Consider the following 14,802-nt stretch of genomic DNA (forward strand, 5'->3'; position numbering starts at 1 on the left):
TTAAGAATATGTTTGTTAACCAAAATCGGGTCCCAGTGTGACTTTGTGATGATGAGACAAAACTCTTCTCTTCCCATAGCGTGCAGAGGGTCGCTTTTTAGACCGTGCACTATGAAATAATATTTTCATCCCACCTTTGTTAACCTAAACAGAAGACAGATTGAATCGTAAAGCTCATTTGACAAATGAGCACATTTTGCTCTCTTCCTGTAGTTTTCTTCTCTTTGCTTTTGTGTCCAGTGTTTCTTCCCAAGCAGTGTTATGCAAATGAACCAATTAATGATAGATAAAATGGTCTTCCTACCTCACAGAGTTTGTAACTGGAAGGGCAACACCGTAAGTCACGTACCTATTCAGGGGGCTCTATAGGCCACTGTGAGGGTCTGATTAGCTTGACTGTGGAATCAATCGCAGAGGCATCTGCTCGGTTAATTTTGAGAGAAAATTTACCAGATGGAGGCTGAAGATTTAAGTGATTAGAAGGTAGTAGATTGGAATACAAATTGGATTAAGAGAAATTAGATTGATATAAATCGAATTGAGTCACAACAGTTTGTGTTGTTCGTACCAAGGGGCAGTGGATTATGGGAGAAGCAGATGCTCCAATGAGATAGGAATTAATGTGGCTTTGACAGTCCATCTGCGAAGGTCTGAATATCGAGTACATCCCTAATCTCTCTCTCCATTTATCAATGCCATAATGTTAATTAGTACTTCATTCATTAAGTTACTTACAGAAGAAAAAATCTCACCCCTATCCCCTCTCTGCTTGAGAATTTGTTATTCTGCCAAGAACTGGAAAGCTCTCTTCAGCTGAGCGAGCTACAGTTGACTATAAGGGGAGACCTGTGTCCTTTTCCTCATGCATACAGCTGCCTTAGGCATGCGTGCAGTGAGCTTGAAAATCTTTGCTCATATAATTCTCTTCATAAATATATAGTTATTTGAAGCCTTGCATTAATAACCAGGCACAATTCCACTTAAAAAGAGTGGCTATAGGGGCGCCTGGGTGGCTCAGTTGTTAGGTGTCTGCCTTCGGCTCAGGGTGTGAACCCAGGAACCTGGGATCAAGCCCCGCATCAGGCTCTCTGCTGGGAGCCTGCTTCTTCCTCTCCCACTCCCCCTGCTTGTGTTCTCTCTCTCGCTGGCTATCTCTATCTCTGTCAAATAAATAAATAAAATCTTAAAAAAAAAAAAAGAGTGGCTATATTAAATAATATAATTGTCTATTCTATGTTTTGTTTTTTTTAAGATACTGGAGTTATGTGTTTTGTTTAATGACTCAAGTATTTGACATTAATGTTGAATGTCAGTTTCCTACTAAAGAGAAAAATGAGAAGAATTCTTTTCCCATAATTCTGTGACTGTGTTTCTACCTTGCGTGTGTGCTGTTTATATGCTAGTTGATGGAAAATGGCAGGTTGCTGATACTGTCATCCATTTTAGTATACAGTATTTGGACCTGATCGTTAGAGAAAAAAGTTGAATGAAACAAGATTAAAAGAAACACAACATTTAAGGTGCCTATGCTTATATTGGGAACACGACCCTGTAAAATCCAAAAGGTATAGATACAGGAGCCTCGTTATTACATCATTGGCCACAGCAGTGAAATTCAGCATAAGGCAGTTCTGTCTTGGATCCCAGCCAAAGGAACTGAGCCAGTGGAGATCCAAAGGTGAGCTCTTCTGTAAGGCAGCCCAAGAGTATGGAATCTAAGGACAGCCATGCAGAAGTGTCCCTGTGTATTAATAACAGTCAGGCAACCAAGCTTCTGGAGGCTAAAGTAATGAGATGGGCAAAATGGAACATCGAATCCTATGATGCAAGAAGCATACCATTAAAGGTTGTGCCAAGTCATTCAGAAATAATCATAGTACGGGCAAATGTGGGCTGCCTGCCAGTGTGCAAGCAAGAAGAATTTCTATTTTCGTTATGTGGAGAGAGGCAGTGACTTGTGCAAAAGTGTATTAAGTGTTTTAAAATTTTTGGTTTAGCAAAGAAAATTCTACAGGCAAGGAGTTCTTCAGGCAATGTTCCTAATGTAAGAATAAGATATATGATATATAATGATATATATCATGTATTTATATATGTATCATATATTTACATATATCATATATCATATATTTATAGCATATAAAATATATGATATATATTTATATAAATTGCCACTCCTCCTTCTCCCCCATGCTGACCTGGGGCTTCTCCTACATCCTTCCCAACTCCAATACTAGGATAGCTTTTGGAGACACTCTTACTATTGGCTAAAGAATCTGATGCTCGTATCTTCTACTTCAAAAATAACCTGCCGTCTAGAAGCCAGGGTTGGGCCTGAGGTCTGTCTGAATCCAGAATCTATGCACTATCTGCTTATGGCCTGTATTTCTAACTGTATATTCATTGATACACGCTGATCATAAAGAAGGAGGGTATCAAGCAAGATTCCAGCAAAATTTAGAAGATAGTAGAAAACCAAGCTAAGATATAAGCCTGCAAAATGTAAAGTGTAAAGCAGAATTCCTTGTTGTAGTAAAAAGTGACCCCTAAAATTGGTCTTTTGCTATTGTGAGAGTGATTAAATGCCACCTAAAAATAATTTAGTATTCAGGGGTCAGTCCCTTGTTCCTGTTTTGACACTTCAGTTTTCAACCTAATTGTCAGTCATCTAATTGGGGGCCTTGTCTTCATTAAGAACATCAGGACATCAAGGTGGTGCTTATTGAGCCTGGCAGAGGCAGACAGTGTGCTCTTATTCATGCCTTTGTTTCTGTGACTGATCCTTGGGTGTTTAATACCTTGTTGAGCCCCAACGAGGATAATTAAAGGAATCACTTAGTTGTCAGCTAATGACCAGATATGCAATCTCCTCATTTTTTGATGGTTGATAGACTTTAGACAGTGGATATAGTTTTGCTGTGAATTGTGTTTCAGTGTTTTGTTTTGTTTTGTTTGGTTTTTAAAGATTTTATTTATTTAACAGAGACAGCCAGCGAGAGAGGGAACATAAGCAGGGGGAGCGGGAGAGGAAGAAGCAGGCTCCCAGCAGAGGAGCCTGATGTGGGGTTCGATCCCAGAGCGCTGGGATCACGCCCTGAGCTGAAGGCAGACGCTTAATGACTGCGCCACCCAGGCCCCCCAATGTTTCAGTGTTTTTATATACTTGAGTTCAAATTCCATAAACCAGACCTATAGATACGGAGTCTAGTGAATGCATGTCAAGTACAACAATGCTACTACATGGTTTCATGTTCTTTATTATTTGTTTTTGCTAATCATCTCACGAAAAATGTTCAGAAATTAATCTGAGACCCCTACTTACTAGGTAATATTTCTTTGTTTTACGTTTAAAGGTGATGGGCGGGGACACCTGGGTGGCTCATCAGTTAAGCATCTGCCTTAGACTCAGGTCATGGTCCCGGGGTCCTGGGATCCAGTCTGGCATCAGGCTCCTTACTCTGAGGGAGACTACTTATCCCTCTGCCTGCTGCTCCCCCTGCTTGTGCTCACACTGTCTCACACACTCTCTCTCTGACAAATAAATAAATAAAATCTTACGAATAGATAAATAAATAAATAAATAAATAAATAAATAAATAAATAAATAAGTAAAGATGATGGGCATTAAGGAGGGCACATGATGTAATGAGCACTGAGTGTTATATGCAACTGATAAATCACTGAATTCTACCAGAGACTAATAATACACTATATGTTAATTAATTGGATTTAAATAAAATAAAATTTAAAAAATTAAAAAATAAAATAAAGGCACTCAAAAGCCAAATAGAAAACATCAGCCAGATTTCATCAATACCTGCACATCATTTTTGGACTTGTATAAAGCAGCTATCCCACCCGCTTGATTTCAGTATGGGTAGCTTAGATAAATATATCAGGTATAAGCTACCTCAGTGAAACGGAGGATTCTGCATCCTATTTTTTTCCCCTGCAGTTGACGTATTTTTTCGAATTTGCAGTGAACTCAGAAAATGGAGAAACGTGGCCAACTTTTAATATAGTAAGTGATGTTCTGGCACCTTTGACTATAAATCAGTGTTGCAAAGACATTATGGCAGCATGAGGAAATACTGTCCAAGTCAACACCGAGCCTGGGCATGCTGGTTCAGAGTTTTGTGCTTCATCATAAGACTCATGGGGCAATTTGCTTAATCCTGGATGCAAAAGCTGGACTTAAAAAAGTGCAATTTGTAATTCAGCTGGCTGAGTAAATGGCTTTCTACTGGCCAAGGGAATGAGAAGAATTTAGAACACACATGGAAGTTTGAGATTTACTTGGCTATCCTACTTCTTTGTTTGTTTAAAAAAGTTCCACCTAGCTCTCTAAAATCCTTATATATTTTTTTCTGGCTACAGAGTGACAAGGGAGAGGAATAGCATTTACTTCAAACAGATAAACTATGAAGCTTTTGGAATATGACAGTGTGAAATCGAGTCTGGACAGTGATGAAATTGAGAGGCAGATATAAAGTGAGAAAAAGAAGGAAGAATCCATAGGAATCTATGCCTACATGGATGTGAAGGAAATTAAAGAGTTAATCCTCACAAGTGGGATTTCTAGCATTAGGGACCTGAAGTAAATGGACTTATGTCAGGAAGAAGAGAGGGATGAGATATATAGAACAAGGAGAGAAGTGAGGGATTTCTTTTGAGATTTATAGAAGTTGAGATTATAATTGAACGTTCATGTGGGCAACTGAACCAAGTCTAGAGCTTTCCTTGCCTGGAGATCTGACTCTTGCCATAGAAATGATACCTGTCACAGTGAGCGGGAATGGGGTCCCTGTGGTAAGCATCGAAGAGAAGAGCAGAGGTCTAATCACATACCATAGGAGACATTAATGGAGCCAGAAATTATTAAACTCAATTCAAGCTTCTAATTCAGTAGTTTACATATAACTCAAAGATTTTTTTCTCCCATTTGTGATGGAAGTTTTTAATAAAACTAACTAGTAACAATGTTGTGTAATTTTGTTAAACGTCAATAAGTAGTTTGTATATCCCTTAAAAAAACAAAGCACTGCTATTATTGGCTTTTTTGAAAGTAACATCCCTACATGGAGGATTAAGCAAACATCATTATATTCTTTTACAATTCACATACTTTTCATTTTCTTTCAGATTTTCAGTTTCTGCTTGTTTATAAAATCCAACTTGTCAGAGTTTGATATATTGAGTGCTTGACCGTAAAAGCAACTTCCTACATTTAAAAAATAGCACCCAATTCTCAGCTATTGTTATTCTTGTCTTTCATAATTGCTATAACTCTATACATTTTTGTTCCCCTTCCTGTCAGTGTTTTCTTTTCTGTTAGCATAATCTAGAATAATTCTGTGTGTTTCACTCCTTTTGCTTTGTGAAAAGAAAGCATTGCATTTTGAGAGTGGCTAGATGGAGGATAATTCCATATCCACATGGTAATAACCTGGGAAAACCAGGGGATGATTGGTTTCATTTGATCCCTCATCTGATAAGGCTTCAAAGTAAATGAACTGAGTGGAAAATAACATTTTTTGTGAGTTTTCTAGAAGCTGCAAATGTTTTTTGAGAGACCCAAGGAATTGAGTCTCTGACATATTTTAGTGAGACATAATTCAAGCAGAAAATGATCATTTTAAAACATTTATAGCACTCCCATTCGCTGCTTTTCTCCATTAAGTAGAAAAACAAGCTCGTTTTTCTCGGTGCACACCACATCTTTTAACTGAAAACTATACTCAGTATTTCTGTTGCAGCAATGATGTTATCTGGTGGCCATTTTGCTCTGAAACAAGACATCCCTTGAAAGGAAATTTAAAGTTTTATTAAATCACTCACTTTTAAAAGGCATCAACAGAACGGTAAATAAAGAAAAATGAAGACGAAGTAGGTCCCCAAATGAAAAGTATCCTGGTAATTAAGGTAACTCATATTCTTTATCTACTAGACTAAAGCAACTCTGATTTTCAGTCTAAATTTAACCAGCCATTTGTATAGCCTTACAACAGATGTCATATCAAATTCATTATGATTTACTAAATAAAACTGGATAGAATTTTTTTAAAGAGATTAACTTAAGTTTATATTGATTTCTTTAATTCAATGCAGTACAGAAAGTGAGGCACAAAATGCTGATCTGAAATTTTTCTACAATATCCTAATGATTTAAAAACATATTTCATTCCAAGCTTAAAAGCTATTCTCAGCCAATTAAATATGGCCTCTTTGTCAACCTATTCTGGATCAAAATTTTGTCCAGGGTGTTTTTAGTGGAATAAACACTTTAAAAGTGAATTTTAGTGTGTCTCCTGCAAATAACCTTGCAGAAATGTGATGCTGTCGCTTCCATTCAGTTTGGTCAACTGTGAAAACCCATTCACTCTGAGTGTGGCAGTGAAAGACAAAGCGATAAGTACAAGTTGTATTCAGCTACCTTTATAAACTGCATTTACTCCCCAAGGTATAGGCTTCAGAAAAAGAATTCCAACCTGCCATTGCACAACACAAAAAATGCTGAATTTAATACGGTTATTCCCACCACTCAAGAGAAAATCTTTCTTTTCATCTTTGGGATCACCATACTCATCATTGACTTGGGTCTTTTGTTGCAAGAGGTTTAGCCTTATTTTAAAGATACACAATTTCAAAAAATGGTAATTTAGAGATTTCAAGGAAGAAATATTTTGCTTTAAAAGGACGAAAATGATTTTGTTTTAACCCCCCTTTAAACTACTGGTAAATTCATTTCAGACAGTATTCTAATAATATTCATGTTACTGTCATGTCATTTAGGTGTCATTAAGTTATTGTGCCCTCACAAAATTTCTTTTGATATTCTTTTAGTCTCTTTAAACTTAAGATGGAAAACAACCCCAAAGTAGAAGCTTCTCATGTATTCATCACACAACGTTCTTAAGATATTTATAAAGAAAAATAATCAATATTGGCATAATCTATTTCAAGAAAATATTTAAGAGGGACATAAAGAATTATTAAGCACTAATATTGGATTAAATTTCAATGACTAGAATCTACAAACAATTTCTTTAGCATGCCTAGACAGTAATTTCTGGTACTAAAGTTCCACATATCCAATTTGTCATGACCTGCAGTGGAAGCATGCTTAAGGTGTTTTAGAGTTTTTTGATCAAAATCTAGCTCCATTAACAGAATAAAAAAAAGGAATATACTTATTCATACATTTATATCACATATTGATTGAGCACCTAATATTTTCATCTTTAGAACTTAATACAGTATGTGGCAAATCTGAGTGCAGAATTGCTGAAAACATGGAGCCTTCAGGGAAATGTAGGTAGGGTATATCATTCAGAATGACGTCTAATTGGTAGGTAGGAACAAGCAGTGGTAGAAAATCACAGTACAGAGATAGAAGCTATATTTTGAATGACATGATATTACATAAAAAAGACTATATTTTGTGGATGGTAGTCCTTTATTTTTATAGGGCCACAGATTCCTTTGAGTATAGTGATAGAGATTATCCTAATAAAATAATTATACTTTATACTAACATTATTTGAGTAAACACTTACTGAGTGCTTACTTTGTGCTCAGCGCATAGAAAGAACTCATTCAGTCTTCGCAGCCATGTTATTAGGTTGGCACTGCTACATTTTCTAGATAAGGAAAACCAGATGTGGTGAGAGTAAGAAATTTGCCTGCATTCACAATCCTATCCAGCATTTGGAGAAGAGCAAATTCAAGTCCAAGTCCTCTTGTTGGAGAGAATCTCTAGTAACTGCCAAAGACGTACCTTATCATTTCTTAAGAAGGCACACGCACAGATGCTCACAAAATTTTGCATCTGATTCCATTCCTCATAAGCCCACCGATGGCTAAAGAACCATATCAAAAAATGATAATAGAGTAATGCAATGAGATTCATATGTTAGGCCAACTTCTTAAGGACAACTACCGTTGGCCCTTGAACAACATTGGTTTGAACTGCACAGGTCCACTTAAATGTGTTTTTTGTTTTTTATTTTGTTTTGTCCTGGCTGTAAAAAGTTTTACTGCTTTCACCTGGTCCACGTTTTGTGCGAAGGCTGCAGGGTGGTTAAAAATCTTCCCAGTGGCTGCAGGGAGAGGCCCAGGCAGAGGCTCTGACTCTAAGGGAATGTCCGAGGGACCCCTCAAGAGCCACTGGGCTCTGGAGGCTCCTATTCATGCTTGAGAGTGAGCCTTTGGAAGAACTATCCCCAGCCCAGTGTCGGACCTGCCAGCCAGCCTGTGGAGGTTAGTCAGGTGGTCACCATCTTCTTGATGAGTTTCACTCCCTCAACCAGGAAGTGATTCTCCAGCAAGTCACAGAGATAGGGGTCTGCAAGGCAGAACCCAGGGCATGCAGATCCAGAAGGGCTTGGTTCAGTTTCTTCTTCGGGACCATGGTGGCTTCCATGGCATCCTGGGTTTCACCCCTCACATTGGGATAGCTTTTGCATTTCCTAGAGGAGAGCACAGCTCCTGGGCTGGTTTTGCATCTTCAAGAGACACTTGGCACCCTTGAGCTTCCCTCGGCCAACTCCCTGAATTAGCACTTGTTCTCCTGAGCCACTTGTGGTTAAAATAGAAACCCAGAGAGAGGTAAGTGTAAGAGGACTGTGGATACATGTTGACCTGGAGATTGTCTGTGGCCCTTAGTGGAATAATTCTGAAGAATATGGGAGTTCACGGTCAGCAATAAGGAGCTAAGTAAGCTCAACAAACAAAAACAAAAACCCAAAAAACAGTGTTGGCTGGTCCTGGAGGCAGAGGATAGCTGAGAAGATGGTTCTGAAGGTTGTGGCTGGAAAAGAGGTTGGAGGGTAGTCAGAGGCTGGAAAAAGGGCATCTCTGGGTCTGTTCTGTCTAAACACCATTGATGCAAGAAACAGATTCATTATAAATGTATTTTCCTTAAGATTTTCTTAACAATCTTTCCTTTTCTCTACCTTACTTTTATAAGAATACAATATAAAGTACTTGTAACATACAAAATATGTGTTAATCGACTGTTTATGTTATTGGTAAGGCTTCCGGTAAACAGGAAGCTTTGGGGAGTCAAAAGCTATACACAGATTTGTAGATTTTGACTGTGGGGTTGAAAGGGTCTGAGAGTTGGAACCTCCAACCCTCTCCCTGAGTTGTTCAAGGGTCAACTGTAGTCGAATATCGATAGGAAGTGAACAAGGCTCAAATCAGTCATTGTGTGCATTGCTTAGACATGATGTAGCTAATATATTTGGCTTATGGCAGTTGTAATTTTTGGGGTAATGTTATAGCAATTATTCTCTTAAAAAACTTTCTGAATTGTACTAACATTTTCAAAACATTTTTTAGAAAGTCCTTAGTATACTATACAGTAAAGGAAGCTTGTCAGCATTTCGATTTAGTCACTGAATCTCAATTTAAGATGATAATAAAATATTTAGGTTAGAAGAACATATATCAAGACTTCTACACAAATTTAGCAGAGACTAAATATTTAACAAAGCTCAGCGCATGTGTAAAGTATCAGTGCTGGTAGGAATGCAGTTTTGTGAAGCTGACACTGGGGTCTTCGGAATCTACAGTTACAAAGATTAATGCCATTGCTACAGAATTTTCAAACTACATTGCTTAGGTAGGAAATAGAGTATAAGGTTGACTATTATCACTCCATTGGGAGCTTACATTAAAAGAATGCCATTTTTTTTAAACTAGTTCATCTCTCCATGAAATACACCTTGAGGTTTTAGGAAATTAAACATCGTTAACAAATTTAATGAGTTTGGAGATTGTCCCATCACATCATCTGTCTTTTATAAAGCCAAATGCAATTTTGAAACCACATTGAAATATTATAAATATGACAATAAGAAGCTAAATTTCAAGGATATCTTCCTGGACTAGAGATTGCTTTTGTCATTGTAAGGCAAATCTGCATAACCCATGAAAACTCTGATTTGGTGGCAAATTGCTCTTTAAAAAATGCCTTCAACCATGGTAAGGTGTAGCAAATTGATTTGAAATAGTATTGGATGAACGTCCAGGTTAATACCTTGGCTCCTCACTGAATTGTTGGAAAATGAATTTACAAAGTAGGAAATTAATTTATATCTCAAGAGGAAATCACTCCTAGAAATTGCTAGTAACCTTTCAGATTTGTGGTTTCAAAATTTCTCTTCAATGTTACATAGATAGTCTCATGTGTCTACTCCTGGCTTAGATTTCCTTCTGCAAGCTACTGGTTCTAACTTACCCAAGCAGTTATGCCTTCCTCTGGATGCTGGTGCTCTGTTGTCTAAATCCACCTGCTAGGTGAGGTCAGTGGCCTAGTGCATAGGAGGTAGGCAGCCAGAAAATGTATAATAAACAATTAAAACTTACATAATGAAGTCACTAAATAACATGAGGTGGTGGAGAAAAACAAAATAGGGAAAATGTGTCCCGCTTTTAATATTTTCAGCAATTTCTGTTAAGAGTACTTAAATAAAGTTCTGAAATACAATTGTGAAATTCAGAGAAGTTTTATGAAATCTGCCTTAGTTACTTTCTCCTAAAGTAGCAACCTCCTTACCCTGAATAAAGCAAGAAATGTTAAATATCTTTGACTAAAGTTGTATTTTAAATAATTGATAAACTCTTTACTTTTAAGATAAACATCCATATATAATCAGTTGGTCTTTGGTTAAAATGATTTATGGAACCATCTATTTATTAGCAATGTAAATAAATTTCTTAGAAATGTAAGAATAAATTCCAAGGGTTACATGAGCTATTTTTTAAACAAAATCTTTTAAACCATTATTCACTTTTGGAGAGTTCTCTAAGAAAGCATTTGATAACCCTTTCTTTTGATAGTAGACACAGACCTATCAAGGCAAACTTTCTAGTCTATCCTTTTATGAAAACTATGAGCATTAATCTACAGCATGTAACTTTAAAAATTTGCTTTGTGGTAATAAATTTAAAACTGCTACATGTTATGTTCTCTTTTAGTTATATCCATTATGATGTGACAGCCATTGTCATGTTGTGGGGCTCCTGAAACAATGAATTTATAGCACTTTACTCTTCCAATTGCCTCAATTTTAGGATAAAGAAATAGTATTATAAACGAGTTTAGGTAACTTGATTCAGGTCATACACCTAATCATACAGTGATACAGAGGTAAAAAACAAATTAACCAAACCAAACCCAAACTAAATTGCAATCTAGTGCTTGGGACTTTCTATTTTAAACTTCTAAAAGAATGAGTAAGAAAGAGGGATCTTGGGGAAGGAAAACCCATCCTCAAAACAGAGCTTGGACTCAAGCTAAGGCAACTATGTTCTTCTAGTCTCAGGTTGGGGAAAATTTTCGGTTGTTTTGTTCTCTATTTCTTTTTTCTTCTTATCTGTAAAGTGGGGATTTGGGACAGGAAGGTCTTTGGTGGCTCAGGCTTCTTCCTGTTAGACCTAAAAGACTGGCTAATAGGGATGCTGCTGGGTGTAGTATTGCACAACTGAAACTTTCAGAATCAAGGCTGCCTGTTAAGTTTGACAAAAAACATCTTGCATACCTGTCACTTCCCTTTCACACACTCTGCCCTTTAGTTTTATGACATTGAAAAGCCGTAGAGAAATTTTATAATAAATTATTTTTTCTAGGTCTCAATTTCATGGAGTTTCTAATTTAAACTTATTTTTAACATGGCACTGCTGTGCTTCTAGAAGGAATGAGAATCTTCTAAATTTATTTAATTCATTGCCAAATCAGATCATCTCCTGAGAGTTTCAGTAAGGTTCAAATGGATAAAACAGTTTTTGTGTTTCCCAAATATCAACTTTCTCACCATATCCTATCATATATAGAACTTCTAGGGGGAAAAAAGTAAAGGAAGTACACTGGAATTAAGTCATCATGAAGAATTTAAAGATAGAAAAGTTGTGGGGCCCCTGGGTAGCTCAGTCGGTTAAGCTTCTGACTCTTGATTTTGGCTCAGGTCATGATCTCACGGTTGTGAGACCAAGCCCTGTGTTGGGCTCTGTTCTGGGCAGGGAGCCTGCTTGACATTCTCTTCTTCTCCCTCTGCTCCTCCTCCTTCCTTGAAAAAAAAGAAAAAAATGATAGAAAAATTTTAAGGACAGACTTGATAGAGCGATTAACTCAATTTCATTACAAATTATGTTAGCTCACTAATCAGTGTGGACGGCATTTAGAGTGCCGTTGAGATATATTTCTTTCCACGGAGATAGCATTTATTTTGGCAACAACTTCAGTTATTTTGAAATCTAGCATAAAAGGATCAGCCTGGTCTAGCTAAAATTTATCATGCAGAAACAAAAGTTACTGTAACACTCACTGAAAATGAGTGGTTATTGACTAAATAAAACTAAATTTAAATATATTTATGAATTACGATTTTATACTTCTCCAACCCTCTAAAATTTGAAGAGCTAATAAACTACTTGGTTTGTTTTTTATTATTTTACCAAAAGTCATTTCAAAATCAACTCTTGTTAATGTGATTAGGGTTTTAAGGGGGAAACTCTAGGGAAAAAACTTCCATTTATAGAAGAGAAAAAATAAGATAAACAATGCTTACTACATGTCCTGGTAGTCTATGTAGGGTTTCTTTTCACCATCTAAACTGGCTGTTGAGTCATTTGTATTCCTATTTGCACCTGGTAAAAGTGAGGCATAAATATTTGCTGGTTAATAACCCATATTCTTTCTTCCTATCACAATGCTACCTCTTTATTGTCATGGGTCATGAAGCCTTCATTTATTCACGTAGCTCTATGTACCTCTCTGGGGGCGGGGGGACTTCAGGAGGTATTTCTGGTCACATTCAGAATTTGAGTAATCATAGAGAATCTTTCTGGCTTAATTCTATTAAGATTTTTTGGGGGAAAATATTCACAAATGCCTTAATGTTAATGCTTTGCTAGAGGCCAAAAGCAATCTGAGCCTGACAATAGCCAGACCTCCAGGATCCTGTAAGACTTTCTTAACTTCTGAAAATCCCTTCAGAGACTTCCTATATCTCTGTCCCTGCAACTTAAACGTATAGAATTGTATAATCAATCGCTCCTCACAATCACAGTGCAGTTCTTTCTGCCCAAGATCCAAGTTTTTGCACATGTACGAAAAAATGCCCACAAAAAAACAAAAACCAAAAACAAAAAAACAAAGCACGTAGTTATTATGAACTAGGACATAATATTGTGTGTTTTTAGGGGGGAAAAAAGATACTACACAGAAATTTCATTGGAGGGAGTATATTTGCCAAGAATTTTTGAGTGTGTTGTTTAACTTGACTAGATATGACTGTCTAGTATATGAGTGAAAAGTAAGGCTTAGTTCAACAAACTACTATATTCCAAGTCAATAATGAGGCAGGAGCAGTTTTTCTTCAAACGCATGAAATGAAATCAACAAGTGTTCTTTTAGGTCCTTCATTCTCTTTTATTATATTACGCAACTGAAATCACTTCTGAAAACAAAAGTTACTGTAACACCCACTGAAAATGAGTGGTTATTGACTAAATAAAACTAAATTTAAATATATTTATGAATTACGATTTTATACTTCTCCAACCCTCTAAAATTTGAAGAGCTAATAAACTACTTGGTTTGTCTTTTATTATTTTACCAAAAGTCGTTTCAAAATCATTGTTTGAGTGTCTCTGAGAAGCAGAAATAACCCATTATGTAAATTTGGATGCTTAGAATCTTACTCAAAGATGCTTCTGTGTGTAGCTGACTAATTTGATGTTTCTGTGGAATGCTTACATCTAGCCAAGTCTGAGTGCATGACCTTCTAGGCCAGGTCTAGCCCAGGTCAGAGTGCCTGACCTTCTCCTGGTAAGCATGCCAAAAGTGAGCGTCTTAGACACCTTCCATTTGTAACTTCTGATGCTTTTGTTCATTGTGGGGACCAAGAATCACATTTTAAGGAACCATCCCAGGTAATTCTGATGCAGGTAGGCTGAGAATTACACTTTGGAAAACAAGGAAGATGTATTATGAGTAGAGGCATCCACCTGATTGATTGTCCTGCAGTCATCCTTAGAAAAGGGTTTTGGAATTAGGGTAGTTGTAATGTGCGTTCTTTACTTACTCTTACATCCAGTTTTTAAGAAGCCTGCACATCTCAGATGAAGGGTCCTAAGCTCTAACTCTGCTTTTTCTAGCTTTTAATTATGAACAGGTCACTTGACTATTTTATAGCTTATTTTCTTGGTTAGTAACAATCACAATTTGGATGTTCATCTTTAAGACCCTGCGACTAAGTTCCATTTTTTTTTTTTAATAAGAGATAAGGACAGTTGGATAAAATGCTTTCAATATTAACACTTGACTACATGGTTGCCCAATTAATAATGGAGATATTAAAACATATCTAGACTTGCTATCAGCCACAAGTCTAGTTAGACTTGCAGAAAAATCTTATGCTTTGCTGAGACTATCTGTTCGTATAAGGATCCTGAATAATTACGTGAGCAATATTAACATTGCAGTCCAAGTTTTGTTTGTTTGTTTTTTCCATCTGATATCTGGAGTTAACAGTTTTGTGATCCTGTGTAAAAGAAATATAAGTGAAAAAACTAGAGTTATTAGTGGAAAGTGACGAACAGGTACTCTAAAGAGGGATTGGCAAACTTTTTCTGTAAAGTATTAGCAGATATTTCCAGCATTTAGACCTCCTCCTCCTCAGTCTTCTAACAACACTAAAAATGTAAAAAAATTCTCTGAGGGCCATGCAAAAATTGGTTAGAGCGCTGCTTCTCAAACTTTCCGTGCATAAGCATCGGGGGGGGGGGGGGGGGGGG

At 36.8% G+C, this 14,802-nt stretch overlaps 1 protein-coding gene across 1 annotated transcript in view; it reads left to right on the forward strand.

The window, feature by feature from the left end:
* Positions 1-3,018: 3,018 nt before the first annotated feature.
* Positions 3,019-14,802, forward strand: part of ROBO2 (roundabout guidance receptor 2) — a gene marked incomplete at its 5' end in the record, with an annotated part of 530,965 nt that continues 519,181 nt past the window's right edge. The window contains one exon of the mRNA XM_040621098.1: positions 3,019-3,034. Within this exon, the coding sequence (XP_040477032.1) occupies positions 3,019-3,034 (16 nt within the window). The remainder of the gene's footprint in view (positions 3,035-14,802) is intronic.

The sequence above is a fragment of the Ursus maritimus genome, unplaced genomic scaffold (assembly GCF_017311325.1).
Source record: "Ursus maritimus isolate PB19 unplaced genomic scaffold, ASM1731132v1 scaffold_4, whole genome shotgun sequence".
Classification (NCBI taxonomy): domain Eukaryota; kingdom Metazoa; phylum Chordata; class Mammalia; order Carnivora; family Ursidae; genus Ursus; species Ursus maritimus.